General features: G+C 34.5%; 1 protein-coding gene across 3 annotated transcripts in view; it reads right to left on the bottom strand.

Moving 5' to 3' along the window:
- Nucleotides 1-16,260, bottom strand: part of LOC145276919 (NBAS subunit of NRZ tethering complex-like) — a 199,874-nt gene extending 183,614 nt beyond the window's left edge. For 2 of the 3 annotated variants that reach the window (XM_080128386.1, XM_080128388.1), the window contains exons 1-8: nt 16,109-16,260; nt 10,345-10,408; nt 10,149-10,197; nt 7,027-7,107; nt 5,334-5,381; nt 3,112-3,289; nt 1,082-1,182; nt 380-680 (exon numbers count right to left, since the gene is read on the bottom strand). In XM_080128386.1, coding sequence (XP_079984512.1) covers nt 380-680; nt 1,082-1,182; nt 3,112-3,289; nt 5,334-5,381; nt 7,027-7,107; nt 10,149-10,197; nt 10,345-10,408; nt 16,109-16,198 — 912 coding nt within the window. In that variant the 5' untranslated portion in view covers nt 16,199-16,260. The remainder of the gene's footprint in view (nt 1-379; nt 681-1,081; nt 1,183-3,111; nt 3,290-5,333; nt 5,382-7,026; nt 7,108-10,148; nt 10,198-10,344; nt 10,409-16,108) is intronic. The other variant, XM_080128387.1, reaches the window with a different exon arrangement.
- Nucleotides 16,261-19,931: the final 3,671 nt, after the last annotated feature.

The following is a 19,931-nucleotide window of genomic DNA, read 5'->3' as shown; positions in this document are numbered from 1 at the left end:
CTGCTTTGCATACATCATCTTACACTGTTCAAATTTAATCTTCCTTTGAGGTCATCAGATCTATGCCAGTCTTAAAGACTCACATTACACATCCATTGTATCATTTCTATCATTGCTCTCCATGCAACATACATCCTCAACCATCACTGGCAAGGTTTCACTTCCATACATCATCAAATTGGACACATGCCTGATGGACTCTTCCCTTGGTCGACATAAAAAAATTAAAATAATATCAAGCCTAATGATTAGTGAGGTTTAATGCTATGTTCCTTTTAAATAATATCCCTAATTTGGGTTACAAACACCAAACAACTAATATAGTGCCAACAAACACATGTTGTAGAGCAAAAAATGAAACTTAATGAATGCAGCTTACCTTTAGAATATCACCTTCATAATCTGTAACTAATTTGTAATATGGAAAAGAAGACAAAATCCTCCATAAACTAAGGCCATGTTGTTCTGCTTCTAGCATAGACTCATCTATTCCAGCTGCAGCAGGAACATGGCTACCAATGATGAGAAGGTTCTGGATGGGAATGTAGGCTGCTACAGTCACTCCTTGTTGATGGTGAGATGTGAAATTGAAAGAGTGCAATAACTGGAACTGGCCATTACGGTTAACAGAATATTTATACAGATCTCCAGAAAAGGTAATTACCAAAAGATATGCAACCCTGAAATTGAATGACAAATATTTTAGATACCAGATTACATAAAGTCATATTTCTATAGAATTGAAAAAATTATGTCTTTTTTGAAAAGATTTATATATAGGAAAGAGTAAGAATATAATAATGATTTTTCAATGATAAATTGTTGTTATTTTATATAATAAATAATCAGAGCATAATTCTACAGTCATTAATGAACAAAGCTGGTTGGAATAACAAGAATGAATAGAAACCAATCATGTACACCCATTAAAACATCAATACGTCATCAATGCATATGATTTAATAAATTATTAATATTAAATAATATACATAATCATACATACATACCATTTAATACAATAGTAATATATACTTTTCATAAATCATTAAGACATTCACTTTTATACATCATTAATACATACCCTTCTTTACTACTGGAATTTTCTAGAAAGATAAGACCTGCAATCGTTTTTCTTAGATTTGAAGGAAAATTTGAATCCATAGAAGATTTTGCATCATCAACCTAAAATAATAATACAATTTTATATAACAAATTAAAATTATTAAAATAATAAAAATATTTACTAGCAAATAATTAAATATACCTTTAGTAACATAGTTTTCAACATATGGAAATCACATTTTTTGCAATAACTTCAATTTTGGATAACAATTATTCATATACTTCCTTAAAATCTTATATTTCTTTAAGAGCTATTACACAGACATCATTTTGATTTTTTTCTGCTGAAATCTATAAAGATATATGTCAATCTATGTGCATGTTTTCTATAGAAAGAAAAGTTAGAGAATCTACATAAAAACTAAAAGTATATACACATGTAAAATTTTCTGGAGCAAACAACAGAAGTGGTCTTGGATTTTTAATTGTATTTCTAAGGGAGCTAAGGAGGCAGAACCCTCTTAAAACTTTAAATACATGTATTCAATTTCAAATAAATTTAAAACATGTATAAGACAGTAATTTACACAGTTTTCCAAACTTTAACTTATTCTGAAAACATGAGGAGGTAAACCCAAAGCAATAAAAGAAAGAAAATAATATGGTGTTATGAAGATAGTGAAAAAGGATATGGTGTTTCTCATTCAATTCTGAGCAATGTCAGGTCTTATTGCTAGTGACTAATATATTCTATTTTAATTTTATATAATCAAAAAATGGTAAAGTTAAAATTATTTCAGATGCAAATTTTGAGTGAATAAGTAACTACATTGGCTCTTTCAATAAACATGTCGAAGGTTTTTAAACTAAAAACCATCAACTAGAGATTGCAAATACTATCTCAGAAGTTACCATTTATTACTTCTACAGTTAAGTCTTGTACTTTGCTAAGCTAGTAGTAATATTTATAGTCCCAACCAGTTAGAATCTGGGTAATTAGCAAAACACAGCCTTGAAGTATTACAAAATGGATCCTCTTACAATTAAAAAGTCACTTCCAAACATTAGAAAGAAGTAATGTACAGTGCAAAGGAAAAATCTTTTAAAATGTGTCTGGCTGTAATCAATGCTGACATGTGTATAGTTTATAAAATGTCACTTTTAAGTGCCAAAAAATTCCACTGATTTAGATGAGATTAGGTGCTGTCAGGGAATGTGCTTACCAATCTCTTTTAGAGTTAGCGTTAATGTTGTTAAATGCCAAAATTGGACTCAAAAATATAAAGTGAATGGTTTTGGATTTGATCTTCACAGATAAATCCAGAATAACTCTTGATGGATTAGAGGATAGGTTGTGTGTATGGCTCAAAAGAGATTCTTATATGAAGATCACTAAAACCAAAACGGATTTGTTAAAACTGATTTCAAGTTTGTAGTTTCCTTTTTCTGTAAAACATTGTTTTCCTTGAAAGAAATATTGTTATAACTGCAGTGAGTCAGTTAAAAATTTCCTATCTTGGTAGTACTATTTTAACATACATTTTTGTTCAGTGATTAGTGTCCTATATATAAAAATTTTAAATGCATTCCTCTACAATAAGTGAACTGTCATAGCCTGCAATAATAGAAAAATTTAAATCTTATATACTTGATTGGTCTTTGTTGACAACAGTGTATGAATAAAAATAATTCTCCATTTAAATTCAATTATTTTATAATTACTCATGCTTTTATATGCATAAAGACAGACAATATTGTGCACAACACCAACATTAAAAAAAAATTGCTCATCACTGAATATATAATGTAACATTAAAAAAATTAGAAAAAAAAAAAAACTCTTAATGACATAAGAAAAAAAATTGTACAGAAAAGATTAAACATGGTCTCCACCCAAATGAGTTATCATAAGTTAATATAGAAGGGAATTTCATTATTTATTCATTTTTTTGTTGTACATACTTATAAATCTCAACAAGCACCTAACTAAATCTTAAAAGAAAAGATTAAACTGGATTTCATTTGAGCTAAAAATGTGAATATACTTACAGAAGGAATATCAAATAAATGGGTTCCAAGTGTATCAAAGACTTGAACTGTTCCATTACTGTGAGAAATAGCCAGCAATGTTCCATCTGTACTCCAGGCAATTTGTCGCCACTGGGGATACGGATCAGAAAGTATTGCTGCTCGGCTGAATGTGCTACTGTAATCATCACGAGCAGATCTGAAATGAAATCGTATTTTGAAATAATGTATTTGATCAAACAAGAGATAAACAAGCCTAACTTTATCTACTTTTTTTTATTAAAATAAAATCTATTAGCAATTTTCTGAACTTGCTTTTAGACTCAAAACAATATACATACATATTTTGAAGGTAGCAATCACTCTATCAGTTATGTTGGATATCCTTTCAGATTACAGAGTATCTTGTTTTCATAATTGAATTTGCTAAAAAATACTTGCTGTTATATTTAAATTTGATGGAACTTCTGCCATTACTCCCCAGCAAAGTATTACCACTATCAACCAAAGAAAGAGTCTATCAGATATATATCTGCAATGTGATGATGCATGGAAGGGAAACCTAATCAGATGAGGGTTGAGGACATGCCTTGTATGGAGCGAAATGATATGAGAATGATATGACAGACGTATTATGTGGGTTTTAAAGACAGGCTTAGATCTGATGACCTCAGATGGATATTAAATCTGAACAGTATAGGGAGATGTGTATAGAATAGATTACTTTGATAGTATGGCCATGTTGAAAGGATGGATGAATGTTCTTGGGTCAATAGATGTAGAATAGTTGAGATAGCAGGTTTCAGTTCACAGGTGAAGGTCAATGACAAGACAAATTCAAGTGATAAAGATGGATGGGAAAGAAAAAAAAACTTGGTCAGAGATAAGTTAGTTTGGAAGTCAATTTCCAAAAGCTATCCAATAAATGCCAGTAGTAAAACAGATATTAAAATGATGATGATGATTTTCATACAATTTCTAATAAATTTTCCATATTAGCATAGAGATAATTCAACTTGAAAAAGGTGAAAAATATTAATATTGGATATTCTTATTTTTTCAAGGTAGCATGTGGTTAGATAATCCAATCGAATTCTCTAAACATGTGGACTGCCAAAAAGTATATTATACATTGCTTGAAAAATATGCACACATCACTAATAAAAGACAAAATTAGAGCCTGGTTAAGAAGATATACATTTATTAATACTTAAACTGTAACCATGAACAAGACATGCAATGTTGATTATGCATACGAGGGTCATTCCAAAAGTAAAGCCTCCTATTATTTTAACTCAAAAGGTTGAAGAGCTATGAAGGCAGGGGTGATAGTGGTAGTGGTACCATTAAAACGAACATCTTTTGTGCTCCAGAATTTATTTTTCTACATAGTCATCACTGTTCTGAATGCACTTTTGCTAGGAATTCAATGAGGCATTTCTGCTTCTGACACACGTCTATGACAGGGACTGCTTCCTTAGTCTGACACTGTCGATATCTGCAACAAGGAAATGAAATTTTCAGGTCATGAATGCATAAGTTCAGTTATCATAACAATGCAATTTTCAATCCATTCTGATGTATTCGGGTAGAATGAAAATAGGAGACATTACTTTTGGAATGTATCAATTCGAAATATGATCAATGCATATTAGAGATACAAAAAGAAAGTTGTGTTAAGCAAAGAAGCAAAACCTTATAGTATCCCAATAGTGAGTTTGTTTGTAACTGATGTGCCCAAACAGAAGGTCTGTTCTGTATTATTTTCCTGTTAATGATGGTACTTTTACTATGCTAATAACTTTAGAGGAAAAATACTCTTTATTGACCTTTTGACTAAGATCAAAATGTCTAAGATGCTCAGTTCCCATTTACAATCTTTTGTCCTCGGCCTCTCCCAAATTACATTTATCTTGGAAGGACACCACTCATTCTCCAAACTCATTGCTTTTTCTCCCACTTAGACTCACTCCTACTTAGAGATTGATCTGTTTGTTTTTAGTTCTGAACAAACTGAAAAACAGTGGGTGGTTTATTTAGAAAGGGTTGAAAGGTTCTTACTAATATTGTTTTTTTGTTTTTTCACACTCTTTATTTTAATCTAATGAAAAAGCAACCTTGTGCCTAACTGTCGTCATGCGAAGGCAAGTAAATAGGCATTATTTATTATTATCATTATGTATTATTCAAAATTAAAATTTTTTCAAAAAGTCATTTCTCCATAGTTTATACTTTTTACATACCTTATCTCGACAAATTGATCCTGCAGAATAGCAACCAATTGACCAAATCTGTTAATTAGAAAAAAAAAATTTATTGATCAATTAATTTTTAAAGAAATATGAATTAATAATAAACAATTCAGTTAGATAGCAACCCAGTTTATACTTAACTAGCTTTACCTACCTGACATTGCCTGGAATGCCATAAAGTCATTTTAATTTGTTTGCACATTTTTTAACTTATACAGAAAAAGAATATATTACTCAATATAAAATACAAGTTATTTCCCTTGTTCATTTTGATTTTATGGTCATAAATGAAGACATAGGTGAATGGTAACATTTAATATGATTAAGACAAAGCTCTTTTCGATTTACAACTATAAGTTTTTTAACCATAGACTGCCATGGTTAATAGTATCCTACCTAAGAGTCTATCATTCAAACTCCTTGGCCTAACATTCACAAGTAACATGAATTGGAACAAATACATAGAAGATTGCAAAAGCTGTTGCAAGAAAGGTGGGCTCCCTCTACCATGCTAGAAAACTTCTCATACCTGCCATTATCTTATATCTCTGCAAAATCACCTGGCATTTGGGCTGATGCATTAATTACTAGCCTTTCCTAGCAACCAAAAAAGAATCTCTAATCTAATAGGTCCCACTCTACCTACTCAGCTCTAGCCCTTGTTCCATTGCCGCAATGTTATATCCATGTGCTTGTTTTACAAGTACATTCATGGAATGCGTTTTGACAAACTTGCTCCACAACATGAATACCCCTGACCAATCCGGCAATCAGAAAAATCTCAATCTCTTCATTGTAGAGGTCCCCAGATGCCGGAAGGCATTCTTTTCTACTTGAATAGCCTCTTTCCCTATACTAACTTTTGGAATTCCTTCCCTACTCCCTGCTTCCTAGACTGTATTAACATGCAGAAATTTAAATTTAATGTGAACAAACATCTTGCTGCACAACTCCCAACTTAGGACGCCTTTTTAGGTATGGATCTTATTTTATAGTAGATCCTTATGACTCAGTGGCAAAGTGCCCAGTTTGGAGTGAATTAAAGTAAAAAAGAAATAAAAAAATGAAATAAAATATCACAATGAAACAAGAAAGACTGGATAAGATAACAATAGTCAAATTAGAGATTTCAATGTAGATTTAAATATTGTTATTGAAAGATTCGTACAAATTATAGGCAAAACATAATAGACTGATAGGAAAGATTCATGGAAAAGTCTACTGTTGAAAGGATACAATATTTACCTCACACTAAAGCCGATTTTGTTTTTATAATTTCCTCCAATTAAAGCAATGTTAATCACTTTAATGTTAATGGGAAAAACTCTCACTACAAACAAGGATATAAGTTCAATCATTCATACACATTTTCAAATCAGTTTTTATGAAAACAAAAGATGAAAATAAATGTATCACCATACTGACATATAGAAAATCAACTGCGCAGATGTGAGAATGCATGGAAAAATTATATAAACACATGTACATATGTGTATGTATTGTGAGAATTTCTGACTGAACAAAGTATAAATTGATATATATAAAGCTAAGTTGTGAGTCGCAACATCACAGTTAAACAATTGATCTAATAACCAAACTTTTTAAATTTCCCACATTTCAATTAGCCAACAAAATTGGGTTTTTCTTATAAAATCGATAACTACAAGTAAAAAATAATATCTACCTGCCAACAGAAATATTCCATGCCAACTGGCAATTCATTAAATGTATAAATCCATCTGGGAGACTCCATGGTAAACCCGTGCTGAAAAATAAGAGATAATTAAACAATTTAAATGAAGTTTCTTTCTCAATTCACAAAGTATTTGATTTTTGTTTTTGTATCATTTAACTTCTTCCATGATTATCTAGAGTTTTCATTCAATAGGCACTCTAAATAATTTTGGTACAATATTTGCATTCTATTACTTAAACTAAATATACTAGACTGAGACACTTGATTCACCAATAATTTCTCATTTTCCACAAGTCTTAAGTACAAAATGAGTGTTTTACTTTATATTTTGCAGTGTGATAAGTCCCAATTTATTTTTTCTTATGTTGATTTCTAAACAGTTTGCAGAAAGGTAGTACCTTTCTGAGTTGGTTTCCAGATATGTTCTCAACTAGTCTCCATACATCCCAGCATTATGTGATGCATAAAATATAGCCTCTCCATAATGAATAACCAGCAGTGCTTGAGTTTACTCTATTTATATAAATGGGAACAGACAGAATATGGTGAAAAGAGTAAACCTTAATCTGAAATTCAGCCATGAAACTGCATACCTTTGCCTGATAATTCAAGTTGAAATTGTGTAAAAATTCCAACCATGTCCTAACTTTTCAGGTCCAGGTCATCTGAGATTTGGGGCTTCATTGCCCACAATATCAGTCCAATGGTGAGTATCTACTATGAAGAGAACCAAAGTTATTGCCAAAAGTGTGACGTTTACCTTTTCTGTCACCTTGACCTAGAGATCTCAAAATTAAATAATTTTTAAATTAAATGATGACTGATATTTTGATCAATTTTGGTGACGATTTGGATGCTAGACTGTTCACTAAACAAATACGACTGAATACATAACCTCTTTGGTGGCAGTAATAAATAAACTTAATTTATTTTTCCTTCTATTCTGTATACATATGCGTGTGTGTGTAAGGCCTATACCGTGCATATTAATATGTGTGCATATGTGTGTGCAACGCCTATACCGAGAATTTTAAACCCAAAATTTCCCAAATATTTCTCACTTGATAAATAATATTCTCAAATTACATTAATCAAATACATAAAAAGGATAATTATATAAATTAAAAAAAAGTATGTTGTTTTTTTTTTTGTTTTTTTACATGGGGATCACCACTTATCAAGGCCACTCGGGGATAAGGGTTATTTTGTGTACAATAATCAATGGGATAATATCATAGTAATAGCTGGTATTGGAGATTTGATAAAGCGTCTTACTTAAGGAGGTGATTAATCAGGAATTTATTTATGTTGGACTTGAAGACGTCCAAGTTGTAGCCAGGTGGGAAACAGGCAAACGGAAGAGAATTCCACAGGCGTGCACTTCTCAGAAAAAAGCTATGTTCATGGAATCTACATTTTGATTTAGGTACAGATAAAGAGTGGGGGAAATTACTGACAGTGGTTTTAGCTAGACGGGTGTTTATCATGAAGGATTGGCGAGGGGGGACCAGAAATTGGAGCTCAGACGAGCACTTGCCATGGAAATAACGATAAAACAAAGACAGGCTCGCAACGTCTCTTCTGTGGGAGAGAGGTTGCAGGGAAGAGAAGAGAGCATCCCCCACTAAGCCACGAAGTCTATTTTGTACTTTGTCAAGGCAGGATAGGCTATTTTTTGAAGCTCCAGCCCAGATGTGGCAGCAGTACTCCATCTTTGGACGTACTTGGCTTTTATAGAGATAGAGAATTGCATCAGTAGTGAGATATCTTCTGGAGTGGTAGAAGGATCCTACCATTTTCCCAGCGGCCCGGGCAACAGACTTTATATACGTGTTCCATTTCAGATCAGGAGTAAAGGTCAAACCCAGGAGCTTGTCAAAACATGAAGCCTCCCCAAGACGAGAGCCATCCATTTCAATTGATGCTAGATGAGGAACAGAGCGTTGATAATGTAAAGTTAGGAGTTTGCTTTTAGATGCATTAAAAATAACCAGCCATCTCTTCCCCCACTGAACGACGCGCTCAAGATCAGAGGAGAGGGAATCAGAGAGAGCGTCATCATTTACGGCCTTTGATGTGTTGCCGTAGATGGCCGTGTCATCAGCATAGATGTCAACGAATGAATTTAGTATGTGTTTTGGGAGATCATAGATGTAGATCAGGAAGAGAGTTGGGCCTAGGATGGACCCCTGAGGGACTCCAGCATTAATACTGTGGGCCTCAGATTTCTGCCCATCAACCACTACTCTTATGAACCTATCAGAGAAAAATGATTTAATTATTGAGAAAACATTTCCAGTTATGCCGTAGCTGGAAATCTTGTGAAGTAGGCCCTTATGCCAAATCTTATCGAAGGCCTTTGATATGTCAAGAGCAATTGCCCTAGAAAGGAAGCCTTTGTCGAGAGATTCACTAATCCTATGGGATATAACTGTTAGCACATCAGCTGTAGATCTAGCAGAACGGAAACCATATTGCATGTCACTAAGGAGGTTATTTCTGCTGAGGTGGTTGACTACTTCTTTATTTAATATGGATTCCAGTAACTTACTCATGACATACAAGAGACTTATTGGTCTGTACTGAGAGGGGGATGATTTATCACCTGAGTTCTTAAATACAGGGCATACTGACGAGGTTTTCCAGGGTGTTGGAAAGCACTTCTCCTTAAGGCAATGCTTAAACAATTTTGTAAGCATGGGGGCAAGTTCTGGTCGAAGCTTTTTCATCACTATAATTGGAATGCCGTCTGGGCCAGTTGCTTTTGAACAGATAAGTAGAAAAAACAGTAAAAAAGGCAAGAGGTTAATTAATTCTAAATGCCAAGTTGAAGATTTCATTTTTCAATAAGAAATTGTAACAAAATGCTAAGCTGAGTGCAGCATAAACATGTCTCTGTTGCCAAATTGTCCAGTTTATACTCTTGTCAGATAATCTGGCTGTAAAGCTAATCAGAAATTTGCATCTCCCTTGCTGAGATTCACTGTAATACTGATAAAGTAAGCATCAAATGGATGCTGTTTTTCTTTTGGACATAGATGCACATTTAATACAGAAACGAAATGATATATGAAATGAAAAGGCTTAATGGAATAAGAGAAAATACTTACTTAAAAGGTAATCTGAGTCCAATATTTCTTAAAAAATTCCAGATGTTTTCTATAAAAAATAATAAAAGTATTCACATAAAATTTATTGCTTAATCTAGTAAAATTTATGGCAGATATAGGAAGATAATGTTGCAGTTATTTGAAAATCATTAATTCAAATAAAATATTTTAATAGAATAGAGAAAAAATGTCTTACGAGGTGATGCGAAGGTGATTTTATTCCAAAGAGTTAATTCTTTGTTGTCTTTCTGTGTCCGACTCTACAAAGTATAATAAAAGAATCAAAATGAAAAATCGAAAGTGTTTTGTACAAAATATTCAGAAAACATACAAAATATAATAGATTTAGGGGGATATTACTTCAAATTTCTCAAAACAAAAAGTGACTCATTCAAAATATCTTTTATTTAAACACTTTTCTAAGAGAAAAGGAATTTTAAATGCCAATATAGTGGAATAAGATATAGTTTGAGAGATGATAAACAGTTTGTATGCAAGAAATGTGAGACAATAAAGATAGAGAACCCAGATGTGGAAAAAGTATATTTGGATTGCTCAGAACTTCTGTTATCTAAGTGGTACCATGGGAGCACAGAGAAAAACTTGGACAACAGATAGGAATGGATGGAGTGGGCACTTCTGCTGTTACTAAGGGGCCTATCAAGTATGTGCGTACAGAGTGATGATGTAAAGAGTAAGAGGATACGTGTTGCATGGAAGAATATATGATATGCTGGGTGTAGTGTATAATGTGAGTCTTAAAGACAGGCTTAGATGTAATGATGTCAAAATAAAATTAAAGTTGGACAGTATATATAAGCATAGAACAGGAGACGTTGGTTTGATCATAATGAAAAAAATATGCCTGGGAGGGTTTGAGTTAGTACTAGTAGATGTAAAGTAATTAAAGAAGCAGTTGGCAGGGGAAGACCAAGGAAAATATGGGAGAAAGCAATAAGGATGAATCTGGGGGAAATGAGCATAAATAAAAACTTGGCCAGAGATAGGGTGGTTTGGAAGTCAATTTCTAAAAATCATCCTACCTTTGTCAGTATGTAAAGCAGATATGACAATGACGGTTAGGTGTGGCGAAAATTGTGGGAACGCAGGCTTACCTCTTAAACGGCCTCAGTGTGCGCTTTGCCGACGCAGCGTCATGATGCTGAAAAAGGTCTAAGATGCCGCCTGCGGCCTTATATAACAATGCAGTTTTGCAGAATCTTGTGTGCTCTCGTGCACGTATGCAAATTTGGAGGACTCTGTTTTTTATAAAAACAGGCCACTGGAGCAGATGGGGGAGATGTGAAAACGAGTCTACAGAAAGAACTGGCAGACGACGCTGCTGCAGTGAGCTAAGGTTTTGTGTACTCTTTTTTCTTTGCAACACAAACCCTAAATGTTATACAAAGTATTCAAGACAATTTAATAATTTTCGATATGGTTTCATTTCAAAATCATTGAAGTATTTAATAGTGTTAAAGTGCAATGAATAGCTGTTTCTATGGATTATTGGTGGGTTTGTGAGTTGAAGACAATGTATGCATGTAATCCAGCAGCATTCACCCTAGGTAGGTTGAACTGACTTCCTCCAAAGGAGTAAGTGTCAAGGGAATATTAAATTCATAAGTGATCTCCAGTCATATATATATCCCTGTCATGGGAGATGAAATCATTAGGGTTTTTTTTAAGCTGGAGGTGTCTGTATTCTACATAGAGCGCCTGGTATTCCCAAATGGTCATCCATCTGGTACTGACCAGGTTCAATGTTGCTTAACTTTGGTGATCTAATGAGAATCGGTTTGTTCACATGATTATGAAGACAATGGATGGCTGGAAAGCACAGGAATATTTGAAGAAAGTGACCTGCATTATGATGATTTGTTCAGAATAAAAAAAATTGGAAATCTTAGCTGCAGCTTACTGCTCTTTAAATACACTGTAAGGTATGAGATGGGAGCTAAAGAATTGCAATGAAGATGTGGAGTTAGTGGCTAGTTGGGAAAAGATCATAGCAGGCATTGAGAAGATGAAAAAAAGTGTGGCAAGATCCAGGTAAAACAATGTCAATCTCACCAAAAGAAATGGGCATCAGAGTGGTGATTATGAAGAAAAGTGCTGAATGAGGATCTTCACTACTGCTCATACAAGAGTCGCAAGATACAACCTCTTATAGCCAAGGCCAAAGAAACCTAACACAAGTCAAGGTGTTTGGGCCTGATCTCATCCCTGCTATACTAATTAAGAAATGTTCCACTGAGCTCTCTAAACTCTTCAACAAATGACTAGCCGAGCCTTGCTTCTCTGGTAGTTGGAAAATTGTCTCTGTTGTACTAGTTTTCAAAAATTCTGTCGAAAGAACTGGCCTGTTCAATTATCACAATCAATCTCCTTCCCTTTTTCGCTGAAATTTTTAATTAACCAAATCCATCATCTTTTAAATGCTGAGCTTCTGACAAACAGTATGAATTTAGGCAAACCCGTTCTATTGTGGATATTTGAACGATGGAGGTTATTAGGATTTTTATGATATCATGAACATGAGAAGGGGCAAGTTTTAAATCTACAAGTGTAGCTTTTGTTCACAAAGGGAAATTTGAAAGAGAGTGATTTGAGGGGTTCACTTTAGGTAGAGTTGGAGGCAGAACCATCGGGCAAGCAGGTTAGTTTTCTCAGTTGCCGTGCACGCGAACTCAAACCTGTTGGATAATGAGGGAATTGTTCATTGTCCATTATTCATTACTTTATTACAAATTTTCCAGAAATCACAAGATCCTATTTTCTGCAATTCAATACATTTCCTGATCACTTCAGTATGCCTTGTCTTGGCTGTGGCTATCTCTCACTCTTACAATTATCTCTAGGTTCTATAAACTTTTATCTATTTGTAATTGACTTGTGATAAACCAATCGTTGGAATGCATGCCACCTTTGTGTAATTGCTACTGTGCAAGTTGAAGTGAAGCATTGGGAAGAGTTGGGTCTGCTATAGTATTTTCATGTGGAAAACTGTGCTTCAATGCTTGCTTTACACTATTCAGTTGTCTCATTGGTAAACTGTTTAGCTGAAAGACAAAAGATATTCGTCAATGTGCCATCTCTGGTGTGTTCTCCGACTTCAAACTTTTTGAAGGATCTTGTAATTTTTAGCAACAATTTGAGGTTGAAGAACTTAAGGTTATATATCATCACGTAATTTGCATTCCTGAGTGGACTATGACACAATTTTTAGGTATTGTAGTTAGGAATAGTATAGAAGTGAAGCTTGTTGATCATCACGATCTGGAAAGCAGGTTGAAAATGTGACTGTTTGTATTAAGAATGAGCTATAGAAGCTATGTGTGCTACTACTAGTTGCATCTGTGTAACTAGGGAAACCAAGCCAACTACTGTGGTGGACATTAAAGTCACCAAATACATATACCTGGGCGTTAGTATCTAAGGAAAATGCTGCATCTATACTGTCTATATCATGATTGATTAGGGTATAGTCCTGATTCGAGAGAGAATGGTGGAGAAAATATATGTATCTAATGCAATGTTGCAAGGTTAATCTAAAGCACATGAAGGCCCGGTCATCTGATTCTAGACTGTGTTTACTTGTTAAAAGGGACAGTAGTACGAATGTTGACTCCAAGACCATGCCTATATCTGTCAGGGTTTTTATAGCAGAGAGGGACATATCCTGTCATGTTAAAGTAGTTAGAAGGGATTGAAGAGTGCAGGTTGATTCCACTTAATGCTAAGATATCCGGGGAGTTTACTAGGAAAAAAGATTCTATATCGTTTAGGTTCCATGAATATTTATGAATATGAACTTCAAGGGAGGAGATGAATTGGTTTTGTCTTGGTTTGAATGTTTTTTTGCTTTGGATGTTATTTCATTTGACTTTTTTCTTTTTTTTTTAGTTTAAGGGTAGAGTGGGTTGGGTGAAGTATGTCAGTTTGATGAGAGACTTCTTCCAACAACTGATTCTCCACTTTCAATCTGCAATAAGAGAGAGAGAGAATCAGCTAGAATACAGTGATTTCGATATGAGCATCACAGCAGATGAAAGTAACACCAGATTCATGAAGATATCTGCTGCTAAGGAGGTTGCTTTAGCATCCAGAGAATGTGGCAGAGGGAAAGGAAAGGGGAAAGACAGAGGTAAAAGAACACCAGGACAGAAGACATCATCACTACCACAATCAAAAAGTCTACTGTCAAAATCGAGGGATACTAATACTGAGAAATGTTGCAGATGTGGTAGAAGAGATGCAATTAACTGGGTTCAATATGACATCTGTGATTCTTGACATCACATACAATTAACCAGCTTCAACATTTCACCTAAAAACCTCTGAAATGAGGAATGGCTGTGTTATTATTGCATATAATATAGAATAAAATATATGTTTTGAAGTTTAAAGGGGGTTCTGTCCTCTTGGTCTACTTAGAAAAGGACCCATAATGGGTTAATGTAGAGATACAGAACAACTTACATTGTCTCCCTTAGAAAATGTAATGCATATAATATAAATTTCATTAACATAAGATATATTTGAAGTCTTAAAGAAAACCCGGTTCTGCCCCATAGACCACTTAGGTTAGGAGAGCACTTATTGGGACAACTTCCATTATTCCATATCAAGAAAATTTATACAGGGGATTAAATTTCATAAAAATAGGTCATATTTGAAGTTTTAAAGAGGGGTTTGTATTACTGTACACATAGATTCGAAAAAGTTGTCAAAAAACAAATATATAACAAATAAATGTTATCAAAGGCAAGATAAGTTACTTTTCTACCTAACTGGATATATTTTTCGTGTTTTTATTCAATGTAACATGTTTATTCAGCTCGAAAACCATACAGTGTTTACCGATGTATTGGAAAATTCAAAATGGCGGCCGACACTCTTTCTAACACGGTAAGTTCAGGAAAAGATGTTATAAATAATAAACTAGACAAAATACTGTTAGAAATTCGCTCATTATATGTTACCGTGACATAAGTTGACATATATTCGGTGTTTTATTAATTGTATTTTGTCTAGTTTATTATTTATAACACCTTTTCCCAAACTTACCATGTTAAAGAGAGTGTTGGGCGCCATTTTGAATTTTCCAATACATCGGTAAACACTGCATGTTTTTCGAGCTGAATGAACATGTTACATTGAATAAAAACACAAAAAATATATCCAGTTAGGTAGAAAAGTAACTTATCTCGCCTTTGATAATATTTATTTGTTATATATTTGTTTTTTGACAACTTTTTCGAATCTATGTGTACAGTAATACAAACCCAAAACGACATGTGAACAGTAACACCCTACAAGGAAAAAAAAAAAAAAAAAAAGACTTGATAGATAAATTCTGCGCGTTTTTTGTTTGTTTGTATGTGTTTTCTTCTCTTTTTTTTTTTTTTTTTTAGGAGCGTAAGGGGCTACTTTTTTACGTCTGGTTTTACGACCTTGCCAGTCGAACAGGGATACTGGTAAAAATTTTAGTTAACAGCCTTAAAAAGTTAGAACGGTCCGAGAATTAAATATTATTTATTTTTACGTTAAATTTATGAACAGATTTTAAATACTAAAATAATTGTTTGAGGAGATTTTTCTTTCGGAAAGTTTTATAGCGTATTCACACGTAATTGCCTTAAAAAAGTTAAATCTCATTTTTGTGTGTGCGTTTGGAGGTGATTTAGGTGAGAGTGTTAATTTACAAATCTATCTTATTCTCACCATGGAGTTATAAATTATTTTCCAATAAATATTTTTAGATTAAGTAAATTATAGCGACTTAAGGAGAGTTTGGTTGACATAGAAACACAACTCTTTTCATTTTTGTAACAGCCACGTAAACACAACAGGTTGAGGCTAACAAAGATGCGATTAGATTAACATACACAGCACAATAACAGCAAAAACTCATATGAAATACTAGAATATGAAAGAAAGTAAAAAAATATACTGACAAATAATTCAGTGTCCAGCTTCCATTCGGCATGAACAGTGAGATTGTACAAAATATTTTTCTCACTGTTGTCATCCTCGATGGGCGCCATTTTGTGTACAGCCTTCACCTTGGTAATGAAAGTGAAGACCTTCACCTTTTGGGGGTTTTAGAAAAATGCGTCACTATGTTAAAAAAAACAAAAAACAATCGCTGTTTAATTTGTTAATTTTTTTATTGTTAGAAATATCACATCGCTCTTCTCACATAAATATTACTTTTAATAACTTCTTATTTTCTTCTTTTTTTTTCTGTATTACTTGAAGGGAGATAACTCGCCCTAGACGTTTTGTCGAATCGATGAGATTTCATTTCACTGTTACTTCATCGTCATTTAATTTAATTTATTAAGACCATTTATCGGTCAAGGGAGATAAATAACCTTATCGTCTGGTTCTTCTATTTTTGTGTTTATGTTTTGTGGTTTATTTGCCACTTTCTTTAACACGCACTTTTCTATCATGGAGCCCAAAATATCGAAGAACGTGGTGATTGAGTGAAAATCGTCACCATGCGTAAAAGTTCCGACTTGTGTCTTTTCATGTAATGTTTACGCTTAGACAATTAAATATAATGACAATTTTATTATTACTTTTTTCAGTATTGCAAATAATTTTTAAAATATATTGTCTTTGCATAAAAATAATTAAATACTTATTTAAGACATTTGTTTTTTGCAAAACTAATGAATGTGAAAACCTGGGTAGTCTACTCTATTACATTACTTCTGAAAACTAAGTCGAGAAAAATTGAAAGGAATTTGGGAACATTTAAACTGTTGAATAGAAAGTCATACTTCTGAAAACTAAGTTGAGGAAAATTGAAAGGAATTTGGAAACACTTAAACTGAGAGTTCCTGTTTATAGTACCTCCCCACGGGACAGGGTTAGACACCAACCAGAGTTGTTTTTTTAACATGGAGAAAAGGAACAAAATTAAAAATTGTCTCAGTCGTGAAGGACTGCTCCTCCACTGTGAGAGAACAAGAAATTGAAGAGTGTAGTGGAACTCAGGTCTCATAAGATCCCTTTTTCCATCACAAATAAAATAAAATAAAATCACACATGTGAAATAAACTGGTTTATTTACAAAAAAATAAGTAACAAACGAATCAGTTTTTTAGTGTCTAAAAGGTGTGTCTGGATAGACAGTTCTTGCAATTCAGCTCTGATCCGCCCCCTTCTGGGGCAATTTTCGTCCATCATCGGTGGTTGGGTTACACTTATCTAATCTCAAACAAACATGAAGACAACATCGCTACCTGTATGGTCATTTTCCCAGATGACATTCTTCAAAAAAGTTTTAATTTTGACAGCTCAATTCTAAGTTCTACAATGTGTTTGGAGAAGATCTGCCAGGCTACAACGGCTCATTTGCTCATTTCAAGGCCACCATTAACACATTCACACCAGCACTTGATGCTAACTTCTCCTATATAATAAAAACAAACTCTGAGAATTACAACTTAAGTTTGATGAGTATTTTACCATACAGAAGATATTGGAGTAGCAGTGGAGTATATGAACTCCCTCTGACCTAGTCAACAAATCTAGTGGTGGACACCGCCTAGTTACTGCATTTGCCAGCATTGGTCGATATGCAAAGCCTCAGCCATCTGCTATGCATTGAATCCACTGTGAGGAAGACAGGCAAGTGGCAATGGATTATCAAAACTGACCTCACTAGCACCTTCTATCAAATTCCCTTGGCAAAGGAATCCATAAAATATTGTGCTGTTATGACACCTTTCAGAGGCATATGTGTCTACACAAGGTGTGCAATAGATACCTATTGGATTGGGTAGGATTGGAAACAGCTCTGGTGGAATTGATGTGTCAAGTGCTTGGCAACCTACTGGTAAAGGGATGTGTGACAAAACTTGCTGATGATTTTTATTGTCATGGTAACAGCATAAAGGACCTATCCTCAGTTTGGTGCAGTGTCCTTGTGACTATCTCTAGCCAAACCATAATAAGCAAATAACCATTTTTGGATGGATAAGATCTGAGGGATGCTTGTCAGCAGGACCCTACTATATTGCTACATTTGACCTGTTAACCTCCAAAGACTGTGAGGGATCTACAGTCATTCATTGGAGCCTACAAGGTCTTAAACTGTCATTCCAAACTGTCTCTAGCTCTTTAGATGAAGCCACTGTGAGAAATGAGTTGCAGGAAGCAGTAAACTAGTCTAACAACTTACGGGATGCCTTGCGCGAGCCTTTTCAAGTCTCACACAAAAACACACATTCACATTTCAAGCTATATTACTTGTCGCATACGTACGCGCACACAAACATACGCGCCCACGTCCACACACGTACATATATTCACGTTCGCGTACATACACTCACATTCACGTGTATATACACACACGCTAACGTACACACATGTACTCACATACACGCACACATACGCACACAAGGACGACGTCACTTCCTTTCAATGAAAATCCACACATGTGCAAAAGACCACCGGAAACGAGTATAAAAGAAAGAGACATTAGCGGCTTCTCCCTTTTCGAGACTAGCCTCCTAGGTGGTTGGTCGGCGCGCTAGCCGCCGGTTCGGCAGGCGCGCGCACACGCGTACCTCACGCCACTTGCTACTATGTGGGACAAAAAGCTAACAGACCGTACGTACACATTCTCACTCTTTCTCTTTCTATCTACTACTGGTCCCTGAGAACACCTTCGCGTAGCTGACTGCTAACTGATGTTAACTCTCTATCCTCTTCTTTGTCTACACGCTGGACTATCATTCCAATTTCCACTACAACACTCACTTCTCTTCCCACGCGCGAACAAACGATAGTGACTCGAACTTGAGATGAACACATATTTCCTTTTCCTTCTACAATACCAGTCCTCTACAAACGATGGTTACACTTGCGCAAACATGAACACGTGTTATATCTAAAACATTCATTCTTTCAACAGTAAATCAACGACATTTATCTAATCCATCAATTGAGTCTTTGTTTCCTTCAATTTCATTCGTTTCATTATTTTCTTGTGGCGAGCTAGGGTATTATATCCTGGTCCGCAACAGCCTTCATCACTGCTCAGAGGCACCTGACATCAGCAAAAACCATTCACTTACACCATCCTGCTGACCAGTTGTGGATCGTGACTGATGATTCTGTCAAACAACATAGCATTAGCATGCTGATATATGCAGACAGAGGAGGGAAGCTATTATTCTGTGGTCATTTTTCTACAAGACTACACTGTCATTAACCCACCTGATTAGGCATTGACTATTGCTGTGGCAATCAAGCATTTTGGCGCAAACCATTCATTCAGAACACCATATTGTGGTCCTCACTGAAAGAAATCTATGTGTACAGGCCTATAAAAAGCTCTGCCAAAGCCAGTTCTCAACCAGCCATAGATTGACATCATTCCTGTCAACTGTCTGCCGTTTCTAGGCTTCCATCCAACATCTTGCACTCAAACAAAATAAACAACGGCTAATTTGTTAACAGGAACAGTCATCATGAGCATGCGTAATAATGACTCTCTTTTTGTCTTAACCACAAACGAGAGAAAAAAAACATAAAACTTGACTTTTCCCAAATAAACAATAGCAGCAGACTTTTGATTTCAAACCGAATTTAACATAAACACAATTAATATACACAAGAACCTCATTTGTAGCCAGATGGTTGCATATAGATAGATAGATACATATATAGATACATCGACACATATATATAGATATATAGGTATATAGATACACAGAAAGTTATATAGATACACATGGATAGATAGATACACAGGACATT

Source organism: Euprymna scolopes, chromosome 5, assembly GCF_053919585.1.
Source record: "Euprymna scolopes isolate OS-2025 chromosome 5, ASM5391958v1, whole genome shotgun sequence".
NCBI classification, from domain to species: Eukaryota; Metazoa; Mollusca; class Cephalopoda; order Sepiida; family Sepiolidae; genus Euprymna; species Euprymna scolopes.
The sequence above is the reverse complement of the archived record's forward strand: the minus strand, read 5'-3'. Positions and strand labels throughout refer to the sequence as shown.